This window comes from Saimiri boliviensis, chromosome 13 (genome assembly GCF_048565385.1).
Source record: "Saimiri boliviensis isolate mSaiBol1 chromosome 13, mSaiBol1.pri, whole genome shotgun sequence".
NCBI classification, from domain to species: Eukaryota; Metazoa; Chordata; class Mammalia; order Primates; family Cebidae; genus Saimiri; species Saimiri boliviensis.
The window spans coordinates 102,534,160-102,556,772 of NC_133461.1; the positions used below are offsets into that span (position 1 = coordinate 102,534,160).

General features: G+C 51.6%; 1 protein-coding gene across 5 annotated transcripts; it reads right to left on the reverse strand.

Moving 5' to 3' along the window:
• Window positions 1–296: 296 nt before the first annotated feature.
• On the reverse strand, window positions 297–19,840 carry CHRNA2 (cholinergic receptor nicotinic alpha 2 subunit). 5 transcript variants are annotated; one of them, XM_074384089.1, is made up of 8 exons: window positions 19,213–19,838; window positions 19,017–19,087; window positions 11,709–11,895; window positions 10,467–10,687; window positions 10,047–10,091; window positions 7,999–8,108; window positions 3,480–4,494; window positions 297–2,247 (listed from the first exon to the last, which is right to left on the reverse strand). In XM_074384089.1, the coding sequence occupies exons 3-8, from the start codon at window positions 11,779–11,781 to the stop codon at window positions 2,122–2,124; spliced, it is 1,590 nt and encodes a 529-aa protein (XP_074240190.1). In that variant the 5' UTR covers window positions 11,782–11,895; window positions 19,017–19,087; window positions 19,213–19,838; the 3' UTR covers window positions 297–2,121. The 5 variants fall into 5 exon arrangements, with proteins under 5 accessions (XP_074240190.1, XP_010346076.1, XP_039316951.1 ...); XM_010347774.3 differs by lacking the exon at window positions 19,017–19,087; XM_039461017.2 differs by lacking the exons at window positions 19,017–19,087; window positions 19,213–19,838 and having other exon boundaries at window positions 11,709–12,932.
• Window positions 19,841–22,613: the final 2,773 nt, after the last annotated feature.

The following is a 22,613-nucleotide window of genomic DNA, read 5'->3' on the forward strand; positions in this document are numbered from 1 at the left end:
GGAAGAAACTGATGATGTTCACGCTGGTTGGAGATCAAAGCTGTCCAGCGCTGGGCATCGGCCAAGGAGGGGCCAACGGTGATACCCGGCATTGGCTCAGGGGTGTGCTCTGGCCCCTTTGCCCTTGCATGGGTAGTGGGGGGGTGACCCAGGACAGTACCCTCTATGGCTACATGAGGAATGCCATGTCATTTCTCCCCCAGTGGGGCCCCCAAACCACCCGGGCTCTGGAGGGGCTTGGGTGACCCCGGCCACACTGAGATGTGGCTGGCAAGGAGGGTGCCACACAGTTGAGTGAGCAGTAGATGCAGCTTTATTTACTCTCTTTATCACATGCAAGGTGGATGGGAGATGTGGATAACAGGAGCGAACATCACTGTCCCAGGACAGCGGGTCTGGGAGCCTGGACCTGAGAGCTCTGAGGCCTCCGAAGAACAGGTGGGAGGAGAGGGGAGGCCGGGGGCTGCGTGCACAGAAGTAAGACAGGAGCCAGAGACCAGATGAGCCATGAGCAGGAGGTTGTGGGAGAGAGGCGAGTTGTGGTGGGGCCTGGGCCAGGGTGTCAAAGGCAGGCAGGTGTCCCCTGGGAGTGTCAGGGAGAGACACTTCAGGGTTTGGAAGGAGGGGACCCCTAGGACCAGAAAAACTGGAAGCTCCCCCTGCTCAGCTTCCTGCCTGGAGCCTCCATGCCGTCGTGAGAACCCAGTGGCTATATCTGTTAGCTGCCAAGATCACACTCGGGTCTGGACAGAGCCGGGGAGAGGTCTGGTCCGTGATCCCAGGAGCAGCTGTTCAGCCTGGGCTTCCAGATGCTTTCCAAGGTGCACACACAGGCTGCTCTGAATGGTTCAGGGCAGGTCAACACACCTCGGGGCTCTGGAGGAGATGGGGCAGGCTGGGAAGGAACGGGACCACAGCTTTTGCCATCTGCACAGCAGTCTTGGGGCCCAAACAAGCCAGCTTGCTCTCCTCAACCAGTCAGAGCAAATGCCTTGAGTGCAGCACTCACCCTGCGCCATTCTGGGTGCTGGGGGTGGGAAAAGTAACAGGCAGAGGCCCTGCCCTTGAGAAGTTTAGAATCAAAGGAGCTAAAGGCAAAGCAGCTCCCAAGTGAGGCCTCCTTCTGATGGAGCCAGGTATAGGGAACGGGGTGCCTGGGGAGACGGGAACGGGAGGAGGGGAGGAGAGGAGGAGGGAGGAAGGGCAGGGCAAACAAGACGAGTCTGAGTTGGGTCAGGAGCAGCTCAGGATGGTCTTTCTTGTTTGGCCGCTGCATGTGTAGGGACATATGGAGCCCCCGCAGGCCGTGGCTCTCAGCTGTGCCAGACCTCCTGGGGTTTGCTGGTGCACGGCCACTTTGCAGCAAGGAAGGCAGGGGAGTGACGTCAAAAAGAAGCCTGGGGGCTCCAAGGTGCTTCCAGGTGGATGGGATGGCCCAGTCACCTGTATCCAACCATCCATCCCTCCCCTTTAGGGAAGATCCACCCCACACGCAGGCCCTGCCTCCCACTTACTCCCGTTTCCGGAAGAGCCTGTATCACTCCCCTGCTGGACCGTCCAGCTCAGAGCCCTGCAGACTTGGACAGACTCTGAACTTCATCCCCAGCCTGGCTTAGAGAGACCCCACCTGGCTCTCCAAGCTCCCACCTCTCCCGGCTGTTCTGGCACTTTGGGCTCATTCCCAAATCCAAACATGGTTCAGAGCCCTTCCACCCCAAGGAACCCTCCCCTTTGCCCCACGACCCCTCCTTTGAGGTCTTCCTTCCCTTCCTCATCACCCTGGCCCCAGCATCCCGCGGGTTGACTCTTCTGTCACTTGGGATCTGCACTGCTCCTCCAGGAAAATCTGACTCTGCTCCACTTGGTCACCACCATCTTGTGACCTTCTGCAGAGCCTCCCTAGCTCCTCAGCATCCCAAACAGAGCTTTTCATCTAGCAGGCTCTCAGCCCTGGAACAATCCTGTTAAGCTGGATGGAAGCCTTTGATGCCGGGGCCAGGGTCAGGACTCCACGGAGAGGCACCTGCCGACCCCAAAGGGGACACTAGAGGCAGCTGCAGCAGAGATGGTCAAAAGATGGTCAGCAGGGGTGCCCTGGGAGCCAACTCGAGAGAGGTGCGGTCAGATCATTCCAGCTAGGAACGGAGGCAGGAAGAGGCCAATGGTCCCCAGGAAACAGACGATGATAAACAGCCAGAGGAAGATCCTGTCGATGACCATGGCGACGTACTTCCAGTCCTCCTTCACCTGTGAGGAAGACAGCGCACAGTGACAGGGGCCAGCCCTGGGAAGCAGACACAGCCCCCCATGCACAGCCCCTGCACGGACGGCCAATGGGGACAGCAGCAACTGCCCCACAGAGACCCAGGGGAGCAAAGGTCAGTGCAGGGAGCCGGGTGACTGGAAGGGAGGGGACAATGAGCTGTTTCAAGGCTCCAGCATGCTCCCTTGGTGATTCCCCTCGCATCAAAGCCCCTCCACATGCCCAAACCTGTCCATAGTATGCTCCCCAGCTATAGGTAAAGGAGGCTAGAGGGATGCAAATGGCAGCAGGACCACCCCGGGGCACGAGTCCTCCTAGGGGCCTGCAGTGACATCAGTGCAACACCAGACTTAACTGCCCACAGGCTGCCACCTCACCCACCTGCTGGAGCTGGGGAGAGGGAAACAGCGAAGGTGGCTGGGACCCCGGGCAGGCTGGGGGTGGGGCGGGGGCTTTGTGGAACTTGGGCTCACAGCCTAGGCCAGGAAGCCTGGATTCCCCACTGCTCCTGGATTACATCATGATTAATTTTCTGATCTATTCATCAAGGCAAGGCCCAGTAATAACCTCCCTGCCTCTCATCCTTCCCTAGGCTGATAAGAATTTTGTGCTAGAGCAGGGGCCTGCTCACATAGCAATGGCAGAGGTGGGCTGGGGCAGGGGGCAGGGAGGGGCCGGTGCCATGGCAGGGGCCGGGGGGCAGAGTCCACCTGGTGAAACCAAGAATCTGCAGGATTTGTGGCTGAAGAATGAAGTTTGCAAAATGCCCAGAGCCCATGAACAAGGAGGTGGAGGAAGAGACCACCCAAGACAAGACAAAGGCTGCTACTGCACAGCTGACTTTTGGGGTCTCTCCTGAAACGTTCCCCCCACCTCCCACTGCCTCCAAAGCAATAGTGGGAGCTGGAGACCTCAGGGAGTCCCAGGGTTCAGCATCTGGGGTCCTCCCTCTCCAGCTCTCAGGCTTCCTGTTAGGCTGAGCTGCTCATGCCTGATCCCATGGTGTGTAACCTGCCACCTGCCAAAAAGTGTCCTCAAAGTGGCCAGCTACACGTGCTCTCTCTCCATTTATTCCTTGTTTCTAAGGACCATGACCAGGGAAGCATGTCCTTACAGGAGGGACCTGAGCTGCCCGAGCTCACACTCTGGGGTGAGGTGGTTCCCTGCTAGGCTGATGGGGCCACCCAGGCTGGCCCCCCTCCCAACCCCAACACACCGAAGAGTCAGCATCCTCGGACCGCAGGTGGTCAGCAATGTAGTGCACGCCTTCCAGTGCCTTCTGCATGTGGGGTGACAGCAGCGGCTCACCCTCCTGCAGCAGAGCTTCAGCCTTGGGACTTGAGGCCCCGGAGTGCAGGTGGTTGTGGCTGCAGAGAGTGCCCATGGAGGGGGCCATGTGACCTGCACATGCCCATCTGTCCTCCTCCTCTACCACCACCTCCTGCTCCTCCACATCCACATTGGTCTCCAGCCAGTGATAAGAAGGGCTGAGCTTCAGGCCTGGGGGATGGCAGAGCTCCAAGGGCGGTGGGGGCCGGTTCATCAGAAGCCACCGGGGCACACAGCCCAGAAGGGCCCCCCTTACCCAGCGGGGCATGGTGTGGGTGCTGGGGGAGCGGTGATGCACGTTCAGCACGAAGACGGTGATGACGATGGACAGGGTGACGAAGATCATGGTGAACAGCAGGTACTCGCCAATGAGCGGGATGACCAGCGAGGTGGATGGGATGATCTCGGTGATGAGCAGCAGGAAGACGGTGAGCGACAGCAGCACGGAGATGCACAGCGTGATCTTCTCGCCGCAGTCGGAGGGCAGGTAGAAGACCAGCACGGTGAGGCAGGAGATGAGCAGGCAGGGGATGATGAGGTTGATGGTGTAGAAGAGGGGCAACCGCCGGATGACGAAGGCGTAGGTGACGTCGGGGTAGATCTCGGCGCAGCAGTCGTACTTCTTGCTGTTGTAGGTGCCCGTGGCATTGACGATGGCCCACTCGCCGCTCTCCCAGTAGTCTTTCAGGTCCACTGTCTGCTCCATCTGCTCCAGGTCGATCTTGGCCTTGTCGTAGGTCCAGGAGCCGAACTTCATCTTGCAGTTCTGCTGGTCGAAGGGGAAGAAGGTGACGTCGATGCTGCAGGAGCTCTTGTAGATGGCCGGGGGCACCCAGTGCACAGTGCCCGTGGAGAAGAGGTGGGCCTTGGTCATGTGGGTCACTGCAAACTCCCCATCTGCACTGAGGAGAGGAGAAGAGCTGGGGGGACCCCTGCACCCCTACCTGCCTGAGCCAGCCTGCTCAGAGAGCCAGCAGCAGGGGTCCCCCAAGAACCGAGTCAGACCTGGCCACGATGGTGGGGTTTATTTATGCAAGTGTGTAAGTCTCCCCCAGCACACACAGGTATAGCTACTGAGCTGTCTTGTCAATTACTACCTTCTTAATTACAAAAGGAGGGATTGTGAGGAATAGAGGGAAGTACCAAGAATTCTAAAAACAACCACTAATAACATTTTGATGTTTATATATATAATGTAAAATGATTGTATATAATCTATCAATATATGACAAATATACAGCTTTGTGATCTGGGGTATATGTCGTTTGATTGCCTATTTTTATTCATGTAATATTTTATTTCGTTTGCAGTAAGGAAAGAGTTGAATAGACACAAGGCCAGCCATGCCATGTAGGAGATGGAGTTAGCACTCAAAGCGTCTCTTCCGAAGTTTGCAGGTTAGAAGTTTTTCAAAGGCAGTTTTGGGGGAGGGGTGGGTGTGGCTAATGTGCTTGCTGCTGATTGGTTGGGGTGGAGATGACATCACGGGGGGGGGGTCAGAGCTGTCCTGCGCACTGAAGGTTTAATATTTTAGAGTGATATCTGTGTGTCTGTTTTTCTTCCCAAGCAGATGGTGAGTCGGCCCCTCAGGAGGGGACTCCATTTCCACCTGGGATCATCCTTGCTCAGAAGAGACCCAACATCTTTGCGGGTAAAGGTACTCCCTTGAGTGTATCCATTTAACATGCGTTTTTGAGCCAGCCTTATCCACTAGGGCCTGTATCAGAACTGTGCAGAAGAGGAATATGAGATAAGGTCCCTGTCCTTAAGAGTCATGAGGAAATGAGACGTCTCCAGGAACCACTGCAACATCAGGGAGGCAGGTGGCAACACTAGGAGGGTGGTCCGGGTGTTAGTTACCTGGACCCTCTAGGGGGAAACTCCCTTCTGGAAAGTGAGCAGGGTCATGGAGAAGCCTGCCGAAGCTAGGATTTGGCTGAGAAATGGGAGGAGAACCTTCCAGTAGAGGGTCTCCCCAGGGACCAGGTGGGAAGTGCAATACTCACAGGGCGTGCTGGGGCTAAGAGTAGAGAGCGAGTCGGTATCTGGGGACTAGGCTTTCGAGGACCCACAAGGGGTCTGGGGACACTGGAATAATGGTGACCTGTCAGGCAGCACTTCCCGGAAACCGCAGTCCCTGATTCTGCCAGGAGGTGGCTCAGTGGGCTCCTGCTTTAGTCTTCACCATCGTCCCTCCCCTTCCAATTCCCACAGTCAATCCTAAACTCCAAGAAATCAGAAGAGTGCTTGGAAACACGGGGCTTTTTTTCCCCATGGAGTAGTTCCATGGTAAAGATATATGCAGGCTGGAAATAGGAACTTTGAAAGAGAGTAACAAATACCTTGCTTTAAAAAAAAAATTAATTTTTTTTTTTTTCTGAGAGTCCCACTCTGTCACCAGGCTGCAGAGCACGATCTCTGCTCACCGCAACCTCCATCTTCCGGGTTCAAGTGGTTCTCCTGCCTCAGCCTCCCAAGTACCTGGGAGTAGAGGCGCGAGCCACCACACCCTGCTAATTTTTGTATTTTTAGTAGAGACGGGGTTTCACCATGTTGGCCAGGATGGTCTCGATTCTTGACTTCATGATCTGCCCGTCTGGGCCTCCCAAAGTGCTGGAATTACAGGCGTGAACCACAGCACCGGCCAAAAGAATTTGTTTTAAGCATTTTGTTTTTCACACGCAATGACCGCTAGATGGCAACATGTGCTCATTTTGGGGAAGGAACGTTGCAAATTCTTTAAGGCCTTCCAGTTAACCTTGAGTGGGTATCTGGGTGGAGGGGATCCTTCTCTAAATGTCAGCAAGACTTTGGCTGGGAATTTTGTGCCCCCCAAAAATTTCTTGTAATAATCAAGTAACACTGGCTGAAGTCTTATTGTTAATCCTCAAACTCAAAGTCATGTTTGATGTAGGACTTTGCTCCTGACCTCTGCCACATGTACAGGAAGCAGAAACTTGAAGGATCCTGGGTGCCAGCTATGGGCACAGAGCTATCATGGGGTGGGGAGTTCGTGAGTCCCACAGCAGCGGCAAACACTAGGTACCTGCGGTGTGAGAGCTGCCAGTGTGCGAACCCGTAATAAACATGTGTTCGACAAAATGGCTTCAGTGAAAGGGCTTAGTTCTGACCAGAACTGGACGGTGTAAAAAACCCATCTGACCCATCTGAAGATGCAAAATCCAGAAATGGGTCGTTTTGCCTTTTATTTCATTCTTTAAAAATAGCGTTTCCAAAGTAGGATCAAATGAATTGGGAAGTGATGGACTAGGTGGGTGTCTTTGCTGCTGACCTTCTAATACAATTTTTTTAAATGCTATTGTGCTCTGCCATTTTCCAAAGGCCTTAGGCAGGGACGGGGGTGGGGGTTATGCCGTACAATGTTATCCTAAATTATTTGACCACAGAGCCCTTTTTCACACCTATTTATAACTCAAAGAAGCCATCCTCCTTACAGCCCCACCTTAGAAAACATTTTTAGATGAACATAACACCAACCATCTTTTCATCTTAACTTCTTAACTTCTAAGGGAAGAATTGCCTGATATCGAACACAGAAATGAGATTATAGATGTCTATTTATTCTATCAAAACTTTTTTTTTTTTTTTTTAGATGGAGTCTCACTCTGTCGCCAGGCTGGAGTGCAGTGGTGTGATCTAGGCTCACTGCAACCCTGCCTCCTGGCTTCAAGCTATTCTCCTGCCTTAGCCTCCCAAGTAGCTGGGACTACAGGCACACATCACCACACCCAGATAATTTTTGTATTTTTAGTAGAGACAGGGTTTCACCGTGATGGCCAGGATGGTCTTGATCTCTTGACCTTGGGATCAGCCGACCTCAGCCTCCCAAAGTGCTGGGATTACAGGCGTGAGCCACCACGTCCGGCCCAAAACTTTTTTTATTGATTTATTTTTGTCCACTGGGACTCTCTTCAGATTCCTCTACCTTCTACCAACCTCTTGTCACTGTGGTCAAAGATTGCTCCTTTTTAGTTTTGAAGACAACTGTAAAATAACATGATTGGGAGAAAGAAAACCACGGAGCAAGTCAGCACATGCCCTTTGAAGGTACTGGCCTGCCTGTCTGCACAACACTGCTGCCCTCACAACTCCAACCCCGCGGGATTGTTTTTTGAGCCTGCACCACATTTTTCAAAGAATACTCAGTATTGACAAATCTGTCCCTCTAACACAGTGCCCGGTGCTGATCCCCAACAGGTGCTCAGCTACCACTCATTTTGGTGTAGATGAGAACAAAAGGCAATAAATGAAGGAATGGGGAGGGGGAGACAACCTCCGCAGAGCAGTCATGAGGGAGGCCGAGGAAGCTGACTCCAGGGGCGCACCCCCGGCAGGGTCCTCCCGTCCTCTCCCCTCCCCGCCCCGCGACCCCAGTGGCTTCCTACTTGTTGTAGAGGACAATGTCTGGGATCCAGATCATCTCGGAAGGGACCCGGAGGGATGTGATGTTGCCGAAATCTGCAGGGTTCCAGCGCAGTTTGTGGTCACTCCATTCCTGTGTGTGGGGAGGGACTTGTGTCAACCTCGCTTCCAGGGAGCAGCCTAGGGCAAAGCTAGTGCAGCCTGGGGATGCCCAGACCAGAACTGGGCGGAACAGCCCCCTCGGAGCAGCCAGGGCTCCCCATCCAGCCCGGAAGAGTGGAGGGAGCTGCGGTGCTGGGAAAGGGCTCTGAGCAAGTAACCACCCTTGCCACTTTGCCCAGACGTTAGCTGTCCAGGTCCTGGGCACACGCAGGTCACCCTGGTCCTGCCTCTAGTCCTCGTGCTGTCTATCCCCGGCTGGACGACCCCGGTGGGCCACCTCACTCATCTCGAGTGAAGTCTCTCCTTTTTAGTGCATCACAATTGATGGTTTGTTTTACACTCTCCATCTAGGAAAAGCCTCCATGGGAGAGGCCAGCAGGGAAGGCAAGCAGGCAAGCAGAGTGGGTGAAAGCATCTCCCCATGTAGCAGATGAGCAAACGGAGGACCAGAGACAGGAGAATCAACCTGCCAGAGGCATACAGCGAGGCAGGGGAGTTACCTGGGGACCTTCAAGCTGTGCTCCCAAGTGCCCCGCAGGGGTCCCACCAGGCTGGGCCCCACCCCACCTCCACCAAGGCAGGTCCCAGGCAGCACCCCTACCTCCATCCGGTTCCTAGTCTCTCTCCATAGTCCATCTGTCAAGTTTCAGGTCCAACCAGCATTTCGAGGCACCCCTACCACACTGGGGTACATTAATCCTCCCAGGTATGTGGCAGTAGAATGTGTTATCCCCACTTTGCAGATGAGGAAACTGAGGCTCTGAGCGGTTACATAGCTCACCCAGTATCACTAGCCAATCAGAGGCATTGCTGATTGGCCTGACTCAACTCCAGTACTCCTTCCTTGCCCTGCCACCCCAACCCTGAAGCCCAGGCGACCAACCTCTGGGGACGATTGTGGCAACCAGGTTCAAGGCCTGCCTCCCTGCATACACACACGGCATGACTGGGTAGCTTCCAAGTTCCTGCTTCCCTCTGGCCCTCAGTTGGCACATCCGTAAGATGAGCCAAGTGACCCCTAACAGCGCCTAGGTGACGGCCTCAGAGGGAGGGAAGCCTCCAACCTAAGCAGGATCCATGCTCCCTTTCCTTAGTCTAACTGGGCTCCAAGACCATCTTGACCAGTAGTATACAACAAGATTAATGCTGGCCCGTGTCTTTTATTTCCTGTATCTTGGGTCCCTCACTCAGGAATCCCTGAGCCACGAGGCAAGAAGTCCGACTCCCCTGCTGGAGAGACCCTGAGGGTGCCTGAAGAGGGTGAGGGGCCCATCTGAGTCCAGCCTTCCAGAACCTTCCAGAGCCTTCCAGACATCCCTGCTAAGGGACAGATGTGTGAATTAAGCTGTCCTAGACCCTCCAGAGCAGAAGAACCCTCAGTTATATACCACCAAGTAATCCTAGTGGTCGCCATATAAAGCAGAAGAAACCGCCCATATTCCTGGCCCTAAAGCCGTGAGATCCAGTGAGCTGGCAGCTGCTGGGAGCCTGTAAGTTTGGGGTATTTGGGTGGCCGGCACAGACATTAAGCACTCAGCGTTCTCCTGTAGGAGAAGCCTGGGGCTTGGAGTCAGGAACAGCTGGGCCCCCTTTTCCAGCCCAGCTGCTATCTGCTTCCTGCTTTCCTGGGCTATAAAAGGGGCAGAATGAACCCCCCGTGGGAGTTTGGGGAGGATTCCCAAGTAGCAGGGAGGCAACCTTCTCAGGCACTAGACTCAAGTCCAGCCACAGAGCACAGGCCCTGTGGAAAAAGTCGGCTTTGGGAACACCCCACGTGGCACCTGCTTGGTAAACTGTGAGTTCAGGGTCTTGCTGTTCCCTGGTCTCTCACTAGCAAAGAAATCCTGGGGGGCTCTGGGGTCCACGGTTCCCCATCCCCTCCCGCCTGGACTGGAGGAGGGGCCCTCACCTGCTTTAGCCAGACATTGGTGGTCATCATCTGGTTCTTCTCATCCTGGCCCAGAAAGAAAGAGGGGCAATTAGAGGGGTGGGCCCAGAAGACAGGGTGGAGTGGGATGGGCTGTTTCAGACCCGCTGATCAGACGGACACCCCAAGCCCAGCCCACCTGACACTCACTCTGACACCCCCACCCTTACTCAGATCCTCCGGGGTCACACCGACACTGCTTCCAATCAATGCCCTCCTAGAAGGGGGCTCCAGAGCTGGGAGAGGGGAGGGCGTGGCAGCCCCGGGAAGAGCCATCCCCACCGCGACCCCAGGTCACAGCTGTGCGTCAGGGCCCGGATGGGAGAGACTAAGGGGCCGGGGAAGTGGTGGGTGGTCTGGGATCTCTTTTTCCCGGGACCAGGGATGGGAGGACAGGCGCACCACGTCGATGAGCTGAGCGATGGACAGCCCGAAGCGCACGATCACCACGTCCGAGGTGTTGGGCACGGGGCGCGCCCAGCGGTTGTAGCCCCGGAAGAGGTGTTTGAAGAGCCGGTCCTCAGCCTGGGTGTGGGAGCCTCCCTGCGGCAACGCGGTGGGGCTGGGAGAGGAGAGGGGGTCTACGGGAGCCCTGGAAGGTAGGTGCTTGGCTTCCTCTCCACCTGCCACAAATCAGAGCCATTTAGCCTCACTGAGCCTCAGTTTGCTTATCTGTAAAATGGAGCTGCTACTCCAGAACCTATCTCAAAACACTGTTGAGGATGGCAGATGATGGTGTCTATCAGAGCTGAGCACAGCATGAGCAGGCTGTGGGGTTGGAGCTCAGGAAAGGTCAGCTGCTTTGCAGCCTCAGAGAAGAAAAGAGTGGGAAATAGCACTGCCGGGTTTGGGGGGGCACAGCGAGAGGAAGGGCCAGAGGCTGGGAAGTGGGGAGAGCTGAATCTAGAGACAAGATTCAGCTCCACATGGAGCAGCCCCGTGGGGGCGGGGATAGGGAAGTGGGGGAGACACCTGGTTTAGGTGGGGGGCTGCAAGGAGAAGGGATTCGGCATTGCAGTGAATCTGACCAGGGGAAGCAGCCTCCCGTTCCCACCCACTTGTCCAATGAACCAGTCATGCTAGTGTGGAAATTGACTACTTTGGGAAGGTCCCCAATTTTTTCTTAAACCGCGGGATATTTGCTACTTCCTATCAGATAAGGCATTTCAAAATGTTTCTATGACATCACTCATGTCAATTTTCACTATGTTCAGCAAACAGCTTCACCCTTTCAGTGCTCTGCTGTTTAAGCAAGCCGAGAACTACAGCTCCAAATCCCAGAAAAACTTGTCAGCACCATCTGTGACAGAACGCTGTGTCCCGAGTGCCTCCTGTATCCTGGATGCTGGTCACAAACTTTTGTTTAATCCTCACAATAGGCCAGGGAGGTCCGCAACACTATTTGCGTTTTGCAGCTGAGGACAGTGAAGCTTGAAGACATTTAAGGTGACACAGACGCTCTCATCAGAGCTGTGACTGCCCCTCCACCTCTCCCAGTGGAACCAGCCACCTGGCTGATGGCCTCTGAAGTCCCCTGCAGCTTTGACAGTTGCAACGAGTCCACCTGCAGACTCCTCCCTAGAGTTTTTTGTAAGCCGACAGGTGTGAGATGAAGTCTTACAATGACAGGCGACAGGCACTCACCTGCTGGGATCAGAAAGAGCCACCATAGGCTGAGCTTCGTGAAGGACAAAAGCGCAGGACAGGAGGGGCCCATGGCTTCCCCTGAGCATCAGGAGGTCAGATCAGGGCTTTGCTGTGGTTGCACCTTGGACCGTGTCCCCAGCAGAGCTGCTGCTGGATTCTGCGAGGCTTCCTCTCACCACCAAACCTGAGCAAGCCCAAGAAAGGGCCCTTAGGGACATGTACTCTCGGCATAGACATATTTCTGTTTCTCATGCTTTGCACAGGCCTGAAAAGTGAGCAAAAGGCCCTCAGCAGGCCTCTCGGCAGTTAAGTGCGCCCTGGGCTCTCCCGGGCTTATTGAGGAATCAGCCTCTTCCTCCTTCTCCAGCGTCAGCCAGGGACTCTGCCCGAAGACCAGCCCTGACGTGCTGGACAGAGGGGGGCACAGGATAAGACTGAGGTCCCCATTGCTTTGCCTCCATGCTCCTCTGTAAAGTGTGGATAATTATACTGCAAAGAGTGGTTAATCAAAGAATCATGGTAGTATTCGGTACTATTCACAAGATTCAAAGGGTGGGAACAGCCTTTGGTCCAAACAAATGTCCATCAGCTGATGAACGGATGGACAAAAGGCAGTAAATCCTTACAGGAGAACATGATTCCACCATAAAAAGGACTGAGGCACTGCCACATGCCACAGCGTGGAGGAACCTCGAACGCACTGTGCAAAGTACTAGAAGCCAGTCGCAAAAAGCCACACGCTGAAGGTGATATTGTAAAATAGCTATTTGGTCTTCGATCCTGTTTCCTGGAATACAACTCCTAAGATAGTTGGAATCTCCAAAACGATGTCCTTTTGCATGACTGAGGGCTGGCAGCCCCTACGTAGCAGCAGGATGGGGCTAGTCACAGGGAGACCAAGGGAGCATTTAAAGGGTTGGGACTTTCAGCCCCGCCCCTCAAACCTCCAGGGACAGGAGAGGAGCTGAAGGTGAAGCTGATCACCAATGGCCACTGGGTTAATCAATCATGCTACATAATGATGCCTCCATAAAAACCATAAAGGACAGGTTTTGAAGAGCTTCTAAATGGCAGAACATTGGAGGTTCCTGAGGGGTGATGAGCCTGGGGAGGGTGTGGAAGCTCTGTACACCTTCCCACACCTTACGGTATGCATCTCATCACCTGTAACTTACACTGTCTCTTATATGCCAGTGTTTCCCTGAGTTCTGTGACCCACTCTAGCAAGTTAGTTGAACCCAGAGAGGGGATCATGAGAACCTCAATGTATAGCCAGTGGGTTAGAAGCACCAGTAAAAAACCTGGGACTTGTGATCGGCACTGAAATTGGGGGGCAGTGTTAGGGACTGAGCCCTCGGCCTGTGGGATCTGAGCTGTCTCCAGGTGGATGGTATCTGAATTGAATTAGAAGGCACCCAGCTGGTCTCTGCTGCAGAATTGACTGCCGGCTTGCGAGTGGGAGAAATCCCCACATCTTTGGGGGTCACAGAAGTCTTCCATGTCGATTGTTATGGAGTGAGAGCAGAGAAAAACAGTTTGCGGTTTTTTCTACACATTGTATGATCCCATTGATACGGGATAGGCAGAATAGGTAAATCTATAGAGACAGAATATAGTTAGTGGTTGCAGGGGCAGCGGGAAGGAGGGATGGGAAGTGACTGCTTAATGATCACTGAGTTCCCCTTAGCAGGGATAAGAAAGCTCTGGAGCTAGATGATGTGATGTTGCAAAGATGTGGGAATATACAACATTCAGCAAATTGCACGCTTTAAACGGGTGCATTTTATGGTATTTGAATTATATCTCAAGAAAAGCTTTTATCAAAAAAAAATAAACACCTCCTGGATTAAGAAGCAGCAGCTAACTCTCTTTGACTGTGGGGACAATGATATTTGCCAAAGGAGAAGCAAGACACAAAGAGTTCTAGTGACCAGAAGAACGCAGATGTCAAAGATGACGGTAAACACGACGTTTCACATGAAATGAATGTCTCAGAAATGGAAGAGTTGGGGAAAGCAGTATTTTTAAATGTTCCTTTACATAGTATGTGATTTAAAACATATATACATATATATGTATCACTAAAATAACATGATTGCCTTAAAAGCTTATACATTCAAATTAGCATTTTCTGAAACAGCACCCCAATGGGGAGAAGAGTGAGGCCTCGTGTTCAGGGACACATCGTGTATGTGGCCTAGAGAGATAATAATGGCTCTCGGTACAGATAGCGGGTGCGGGATTTCCTTTGGGAGGATGAGAATGTTCTGGAGTTGGACAGTGGTGATGGCTGCACAATGTCCCAATTTGTACTAAACGCCACTAACAATCAATTTTATGTTATGTGTATTTTGCCACAACTTAAAAAAAAATAAGGGTAAAAGTGGCTTGAAAAATATAAACCAAGGGTGGGCACAGTAGTTCATTCCTGTAATTCCAGCACTTTTGGAGGCCAAGATGGGAGGAGTGTGTGAGTTCAGCAGTTCAAGACCAGCCTGAGGAACATAATGAGACCTCCATCTCTATAAAAAAAATTTAAATATTAGCTGGGCATGGTGGCATGTGCCTGTGAGCTCAGCTACTGAGGAGGCTAAGCTGGGAGGATGGCATGAGCCTGGGAAAGTCAAGGCTGCAATGATCTCTGATCATGCCACTGCACTCCAGCGTGGGTGACAGAGCAAGATCCCATCTCAAAAGGAAAATAAAAATAAAAGTAAACCACTGGGTATGATCCGTGTAAGGCTGGCCAATCCCCCTGGGATTCTGTCTTAAGATAAAGATCGAACACTTTCTGCCCTGCTGGAGGAGTGACAGGAGTGAATGGGATCACTTGTGCCCATGAAAGTCCCCAGGGAACTGCAGAGGGCTGGGCAGGGAGCAGGTTGCTCTTGCGGCTGTCAGGGCCCATGACCCAGTGCCATTGCACAGTGACGGTTTGTGCCAAGTAGGAGAAGAGGAAGGTGGGAAGGAATGTGAATTTTAATGTGTTGGAATTGCTGGCAAACACTGACAACAGCATAGACACCAGTGTTTTGGGGCAAAGGGGCCCAAATGGAATGAAGTTTCAATTCAAAGACTCACCGGAAATAGAGGATTACATTTCTCTCCTGTTCCCTCGGGATAATATTGCCCCATTCACCCGCTACCTGGGATTCCTCCCTTTGCCCCAGCACTTCGAGGTTCCTGGTTTCCACCTGGCTCCAAAAATCCCCAGCTGGCAGGTGGAAAAGGCCGGTGGTTCCCAGTACATGGAGTGAGCTGCCCGAGAAAGCATCCCGCAGCCCTCCCAGGATGGTGCCCCTCCACGGGAGAGGGGCAGGGGGTCCTGGCAATGGGAAGCTCCTCCATAGACAGGCCTAGTACACTGGGATAGAGCTGCCATGTCACCACAACAAACCCTGCAGCTTTATATCATGTGGAAGTAAACTCACATTGCCCTGCAAATTATGCAGAATGCTTGTACAGCACCCACCCCAGCCTGGGCATCGGCCACTTCTGTGGCTCAGGTGAACCGCAGAGGCGGGATCCAGGATCTCTGGCCCTCAAAGGTGCAGGGGCTTGTCCCCAGGGGACTTCCCCCAAGCAGGCATTGCAAAGGAAACAGCACAGCTAACTGATTTCCAGAGAGAGCTGGCATTACCCTCTTGCTCTTTTCTCTTTTAATCTCTCTTCTTCACACAAATGGATCGCCTGTGTTATCTCTGGGCACAGAAATTAGAGGTGATTGTCACTCTTTTTGACAGTTTTCTGCATTTTCCAAATTTCCCACTCTCAGGATGTATCAGTTAAGATTAAAGAATTTTCAGTTGGGCAGCAATATCTGCGGTGTGTTTTACACGCCCTCCCCTCATCTCACAGCAGCAGGAGCTCACCCAAACTTTGTGTCGATTTGACTCCACTCTTCCATCGCAATGGAGTTCAGTTCATCAATCAGCTGCGTACAAAGTGGAAGCAACTCGGGTATCCAGCGACAGATGAATGGCTAAACAAATGTGGTCTATCCGTATGATGGAATATTATTTATCCTCAAAAAGGACAGAAACTCTGACCCACACTACAAGGATGAACCTTGAAGGCATTATGCTAGGTAAAATAAGCCAGTTACCACAACACAGAGACAATATGATTCCACTTACAGGAGGTTCCTAGAATAGTCAGATTCCTAGAGACAGAAAGTAGAATGGTGGCTGCCAGGAGCTAGGGGGCGGGGAGTGGGGAGTTATTGTTCAATGGGTGCAGAGTTTCAGTTTAGAATGATGAAAAAGGTCTGCAGATGGATGGTGGTGATGTCTGCACAACAATGTGGATCTTCTTAATGCGATGAGCTATATACACTTAACAATGGTTACAGTGGTACATTATATTATGTGTATTTTACTACGGTAATAATTTTTTTAAAGTCAGCTGTGTTCATCTGGAATCACCTTAGGGCTGAGGCCCAGGAAATGGGATCGCCACACTGATCTGAAAGGTCAAATGGGGCTTTCAGAGAAATGTGGAAATCTCTGTCGTGAGGTCACTCCTTAAGGGTGACCACTGTCTCTTATTCACCTCCTCCCTCCAGCCCTAAGCGCAGCCCCAGCTCACTCTGTGGGTTCCAAGTGTGCAGAACCACCTGCGAAAGATACCCGGGGGAGGAGGGCTCCAGGAACCTGCTGAAGGAGACCAAGGCTTGTCAATTTGGGGAGCAGCACTTCGTCAAACATTTGCACTTAGGGCGTGATCGTTCATTCTTTTATTTTTCCACTAACCTCATTCATTTTGTTGTTGCTGTTTCTGCTTGGACTGTTAGAGAATGGCACTACCTCATTCTTCATCAGGGCCAACAGTGTGCCAGGCACCAGGGACAAGGGACTGAGTGAACTTGAGTAGAGAAGAACCAAAAGAAAGGAAAATGCTGGAGTCTCATCCACGCGTCCACCTCCAATGTGGGCATGACTTTATTCATTTAGCCACATTGCTTCCAAGGCCATCCAGGGGGGCCCTTTCCAGGCTTTTGACAACTCTCCACTTTGGGAAGTTCTTCCCTGAGTCTGAATCTGTGTAAGCCTCTGAGAGATGCTTGAGTTGAGCTGACTTGAGTTTGGAACCCCTTGTGTTGCCACCAGAGGTTAAATTTCACTAATACCCAGGGGCAACTGCAGAGCAGGTGAAGCTTTTTCTCTGCTCTCCGCAATCATCCAAACACCTGACAGTCACAAAGCTGCCTTTCTGGTTCCTTGTCCCTCTTTCATCCTTTCCATCCTGGAGGATTTAAGATCCTCAAAGATTCCATGCCCTCTCCCATTTACCTGTGGCTCACTGCCATCTAGAAGTTTCACTTGCTAGTTAAAAGAAAGAAGAGTTGTGAAATTCCATTGCTTACATCTGCTTTCATGCAGGCTTGATGTTTTTGCTAGGTGTTAGAACATGAGGCTGATTCATTTCAGGGAACGAGCATTTCAGAATCCCCCTTGACATTAATTCCTAAAAGGTCTTCTTAAGAACACCTCTCTTTATGTCGTTTTCAGGTTTACGTGGCTCTTTTCCAACCTCCACCTCATTTGGGCCTCACATGACCCCTAGGAGGCTGTGGGAAAGAGATATTATCCCTTTTGTGTAAGTAAAAAAACTGATGATCTGAGAGGTTGACCAAAGCCATATAGATAAAAAGCGATGAAGCTGAGATTCAAGCACTGTGTCTGTCGTTGCTAAGCCACCATCAGGACTAAGGTCTATTAAGGACAAGTGAGGAGAGGGCATAGGCACCTCACCCCAAAGGCAGGCCCACCTGGATCCCAGATTCTAGGAGGTTCCTCTAGTGCAGACTCACATTCTTATCCAGCCAGCCAATATCACAGTTGCAGACTCCAAGACTATCATCTGCTTCACCTTTTAACCAAGCGCATTTTTTTTTTCTCCAGTAGTGAGAATAGGAATCCAGGCATGTTAAAATTGCATCATCTAGAGAACCCAAGACCTTCCAGAAGAATGTGCAAACAAGACCCAATGACTCTGGAGGATGTATTCCTAGCAAGATGCCTCAAATCTGCATCTCCTGTGAGGAGCTCACTATATCATTTCATTTCATTTCATTTGTCACTGGAAACCAAAGGAGGAATTTTCCAGGTGATTGACAGTAATTAAAGGAAGCTTCCACCTCTGGTTAGGAAGATGTCAAAAGAAAAAGAGCCGCAGACTTTGACCCTCTCAGTGGCTGGATTGGCAGATTTGCGGAAGAGGAGACAGTGGGCTGAGGTCCCTAACCGGAAAGTGGGTCTAGGTGAATGGGGTACACAGAGAAGCCTATGCAAAAGAGATTGCATACGTAAAGTGCTGAAACATCAGTGTCCCCATTGCGCTTGTGTCACTGCTCCTGTACACCAGTGCCAGCCCACCCCCACCCCACCCCCACACTCATGCAGCACCTCCAGCCCACCTGAATCCTGGCTCCATGGAGGTCAAGGTGATTTGAGCTCCCTTCCCTGTTCGTGATTCTGCTGTTTCCAGCTTCCCACACACCAGGCCACACTCTCCTCTTTTCACGAACACTTCCTTCTCCCGAAAGCCTGCTTGCATCCCACCTGGTTCCTCCCTGCCATCCCCCAAAGGAGAGTTCTGCCATCACAACCTCCCCAAGCATACGGGTCTCCGCTTTTTCACAACTGGCAATCCTACACCCCCAAAGAAGCCCCTCCATTAGATAAAACAGTACTGTTTCTTGGTCCAAATAAGCTCACTAGAGGTGCTTAGGGGCCAGGGAGCACATTTCTAGCTTTTATATCTGCTTTGCTTAATTGCAGAAGTTTAACATCTCAAGGTTGGCTGGGATCTTGAAGGTTATCTGAACTACCACACCAGCGGAGGGAGGAATCCCCTTCAGAAATTCCAGCATCGGAACAAGCCCAGCTGTAAAGAACTTGAAGAGCCCTGGAAGGTATTTACCTTCTAAGCCAGTAAATAGCATTGGTGTCTGTTAGCCTTTTTAAAGCACATAGTCAATTTACTGAATGAATAAATAAATAAATGAACAAAAGAATGGGCAGCAGTAATAAAGACATAGGAGCAGATACAGTATAGTAAAGCCACTATTCCTGAGACTGGGCTGGCCATTCTAGCCAGGAGGTGTTCATCGTCACCTGGCTGTGGGCAGCCCCAACAGGGACAACCAGGAGATGAAAATATTTCCGGGAGCAGGTGACATTCAATATTCAGACATAAACCCCTCCTGTGTACCCAGAAACTGCTAATATTTCTTTGACTCCACATCCACAGTCTCTCGACATGCACGCCACCCCCAGCGTAAGCCTTGGGCGCCTTTCTTACCTGTGGTTACAGAAGAAGACGGGTCACTCAAATGATGCAGAGAACCAGCCTGGCTTGGAGATTCTGGGAAGCTGACAAAAGCCACCCCAGAAATAGAGTGGCAGGTACAGAATAGAGCCCAGTCACTTCATTTCATGGGCAAACAGAGGCTGAAGAGTGAGGGTTTAGGAAACACCCCATCAAGAGGAGGACTTACCATGAGAGGCAGTTGGCTTCCCGGGGACGGCTGGGCAAGCTCTGCAGAGAGGTCGGTTTTTCTGGGGCTGCCCAGCTCTGGCAGCCAGAGAGGCTTCATGCAAGTGTCACTAAGGAGGGCAGTCCAGGCAGCCCAGCTCAAGCGATTCTGCAGGTGAAACCCAAGCCTGACCCCAGGAAGGAATGAGGGCTCAGCTCGCAAACACACAGGCTCACGCTGCCCTCTCCCGCTCTCTCTCTCTCTTTCTCTCTCTCTCTCTCTCTCTCTCTCTCTCTCTCTCTCTCACACACACACACACACACACACACACATACACACACACCCTCTCTGGAGGGGAAGGAGGAGGAGCCTGTGACTCTCCAGCCTGTGTCCAGTGGGGACAAATGCAGCTCTCCCTCCCTCTGTCCAGTCACGACAATGCTCCCTTCCCTGCTGTGTGGACACGATTCTCCTTTTTCTGCTCTGTGGACCCCTGGGCTCCAGGATCACTGCCTGGGGCCCCTGAGTGCAACCACAGGTTCTGGGTCCTGGGTCCCGGGTCTATCTGTCAAAACAGCAGTAGAGTTTTCAGCAAACTTGGAGTGAGGACAGAGCTGGCAGCCAGCCCACTGTTCTCCCCTTCCCCTTGTTCCCTGTGGGACCCCTCCCCTGACCAGCCTAGAGAACCGCAGGTCACTCACGAGGCCATCTGGTGTGGCTGCTTCCCTGTCACCCCCTCAGCCTCCTTGCAGGTGACCTTGCCTTCGATTTTCCGAAGCAGCCTCCTTTTCTCTAGCGTCAGGTCAGGACTCCTGTCTCTTTCCGTGCCTGGCGAATCCTGCCCGCTGTGATCTTGACAGCACCCCCTCTATTTACAGCCCAGCCTTTCTCAGACCCTCCCTCCCCTCCCAACTTGTTCCTTCCCCTCAGCCCCTAACTAAGCTCATTCCCCATCCTAAAAACACTCTTCAGTTTCGGCCTTTCCCTCTAGCTACTTGCTAGCTCATCTCCCTTAGTTTGTTAAAAGCAAGGGCCCTGGACATGACCTGGCCACAAACTGCTGAGGCTGGATTTCCAGCTCTGCTCTTGAACAGCTGCGTGATCCTGGACCGGCCTCAGCTTCTTGTGCCTCAGTTTCCTCAGATGTAAAAAGAGGATGCGGACAATGGCTCCCGATTCATAGCCTTACTAGAAAGTGTCAATTAGCACAAATAAACACAAACACACACATGCATTGTGTGTACATGTGCGCATACGATTGCTAGCATCATCTTTTGAGAGCATTAAAAGACATAAAATACCAAAAAACCATGAACATTCACATTTCCACTACTCATGATTAACAAATGTTAATACTTTACCATATTTACACATACGCACACACACACACACACACACACACACATATATACGAGTGTGTGTGTGTGTCTATACATATATATAAAGTTAGATGTATACATTTTTCATCTGAAGATGGAAGGAAGGGAGGGAAGGAGGGAGAGAGGGAGGGAGGGAGGGAGGGAGGAGAATATCACAGATTGTATCTGTCAGGATTCTTGGTTGCAAGCAATAAAAACCTACTAATTACTTGAAGCGAAGAACGGTTCTATTGAGGGAGAAAGGGGGGATCACAGAAGCACGTAGAAAGCTGGAGGTGCTGCTTGAAGAGCAGGGAGAAGAGGGAGGCCTCTGTCCCGTGGCCACCGTGCTGCTACAGAGCTGCATGTGAACCTGGCACCCTCTCGGGTGCTGCTGTCACTGCTGTCCCGGGAAGCATCAGTCCCTGCTCCTGCCACTGCTGCCATAGTTAATTCTTCTTCAGTTCTGCTCCTTTGTGTCACTAGCTCTGCATACAAAGGTCGGGACGGATGCATCTGATTAAAACATGTGCTCCCAAACCAGATGACAGGAAGGCCAAGGAAGCAGGAATCTGGGGCTTTGAGCTTCTATGTGGAAGGTGGCCTCTGTCTACTTCAAGAGGGGGGACTTTCCTAAATATCTGAAAGTTGTTTCAATGCTGGAAACCCTCATCCCCCCTCAAAAAAAAAAATCTAGCTCTTTGGCTCCTAACATCAATGCACACTCGACTTTCCATCATCACATTTTGAAAAAAAATGTTTGCACCTAACTGTCCTAAAATTTGTACCCAGAATTTGTTTTAATCAGGTATGGTAAGACACGCAGACACAAAAGTGACTGTCACAACGGAAGGATTTGAATCAGAAGGGGTGGCACGTCCCCGCGACGCCACATAGGGCCACAAGGAGCAACACCAGGGAGTGTCAGGAGGTGGAGGCCGCAACAGGGGAAGCCTGGCCCCCAGCCTGCATGGGGTTTCCCGGGAAAGCCAGGGCATTGCAAGGAAGCAGCTTTCGATGAGATAGTCTGAATACTCTTGGTGGGTTCTGGGCTATATGGGTGGTCTCTGAATGCCCAGTACCTGGCTGTGAGGTGATTTGAGGCAGGAGAAATACTGGCTTGGTGTGTGAGACTTAGACAATCAGGGCTGTTGTGGATACTGAGTCAAGATTGGGCAGAGGGCTTGGACTATGACTTTAGTGCACGTGTAGAAGCTGGCTACAGGGGAGCTGTAAGCAATGTTGGCTCTTAGTTTAGCCCCGCACATAGTGCATGCCAAACAGAAAAATACAGAACCTAACAGAATGCAACCATTCCTCACACAAGCAAAAAGGCCCCCCAAACCCTATCCTGACTCCACAGGGATAGAGCCCCAAGTCTTACCAGCGACCATCCAGCTCCAAGTCCAGCCTCCTGCTCTAACTGAAAACATTTGTTTGCTGCGTTAAATAAAGGACAAAACTCCAAGTGGATCGTAGGTTTAGAAAACAGCCTGAGGTAACTTTACTCTGAACTCGATTCAAGTATCTACAGCAGAGAGAAGCAGCAGTGTAAACTCTTCCCTCTCAACCCCTAGTGATTAAACAGATTTTATAAAATACAGTTGGGCAGCCAAGGACTAGCGGGAAGTGGGGAAGGCACAGGAATGGCAGAAAACCCAAAATAAACCCTACTGAGGCCGTTGTAAGTTCATTATCAATTTAGTGATTGAAATCAGGTATAATTTATAAATTTTCACTACTACATTAGCCATCTTTTATGATTCATGCTATCGCCTAAAACATATTTCATAAACACTAAAATTAGCAGACATAGGGGTTAGGATTTACATTTCAAAAAGCTATCCAGTTCCCATAGCCCTGCTGGGTAAGCCCTTATCTCTGTGTACCTTAGTAGCAGAAAACACAGGAGAAGCATGACCCATGGAAGAGGGCAAAGCGCCGTGAAATGCAACTGAGACCTTTAATCTTTGCCTAAGCAATTCAGCCAGAAAGTTCTGTAACTCACAGCCATTATAAAACATTCCAGACCAGAGCAATTTACTAGTTAACCCCTCCTGAATA

What these genes read in the sequence shown, in the direction of transcription:
- CHRNA2 (XM_010347774.3), bottom strand. Translation starts at nt 11,781, where the DNA reads ATGGGCCCCTCCTGTCCTGCGCTTTTGTCCTTCACGAAGCTCAGCCTA. An exon ending in CCAATGTCTGGCTAAAGCAG is followed by an intron (nt 8,109 to 10,046) that starts GTGAGGGCCCCT and finishes CCCCACACACAG; the next exon opens with GAATGGAGTGACCACAAACT. An exon ending in CCGAGGATGCTGACTCTTCG is followed by an intron (nt 2,248 to 3,479) that starts GTGTGTTGGGGT and finishes TCTTCCTCACAG; the next exon opens with GTGAAGGAGGACTGGAAGTA.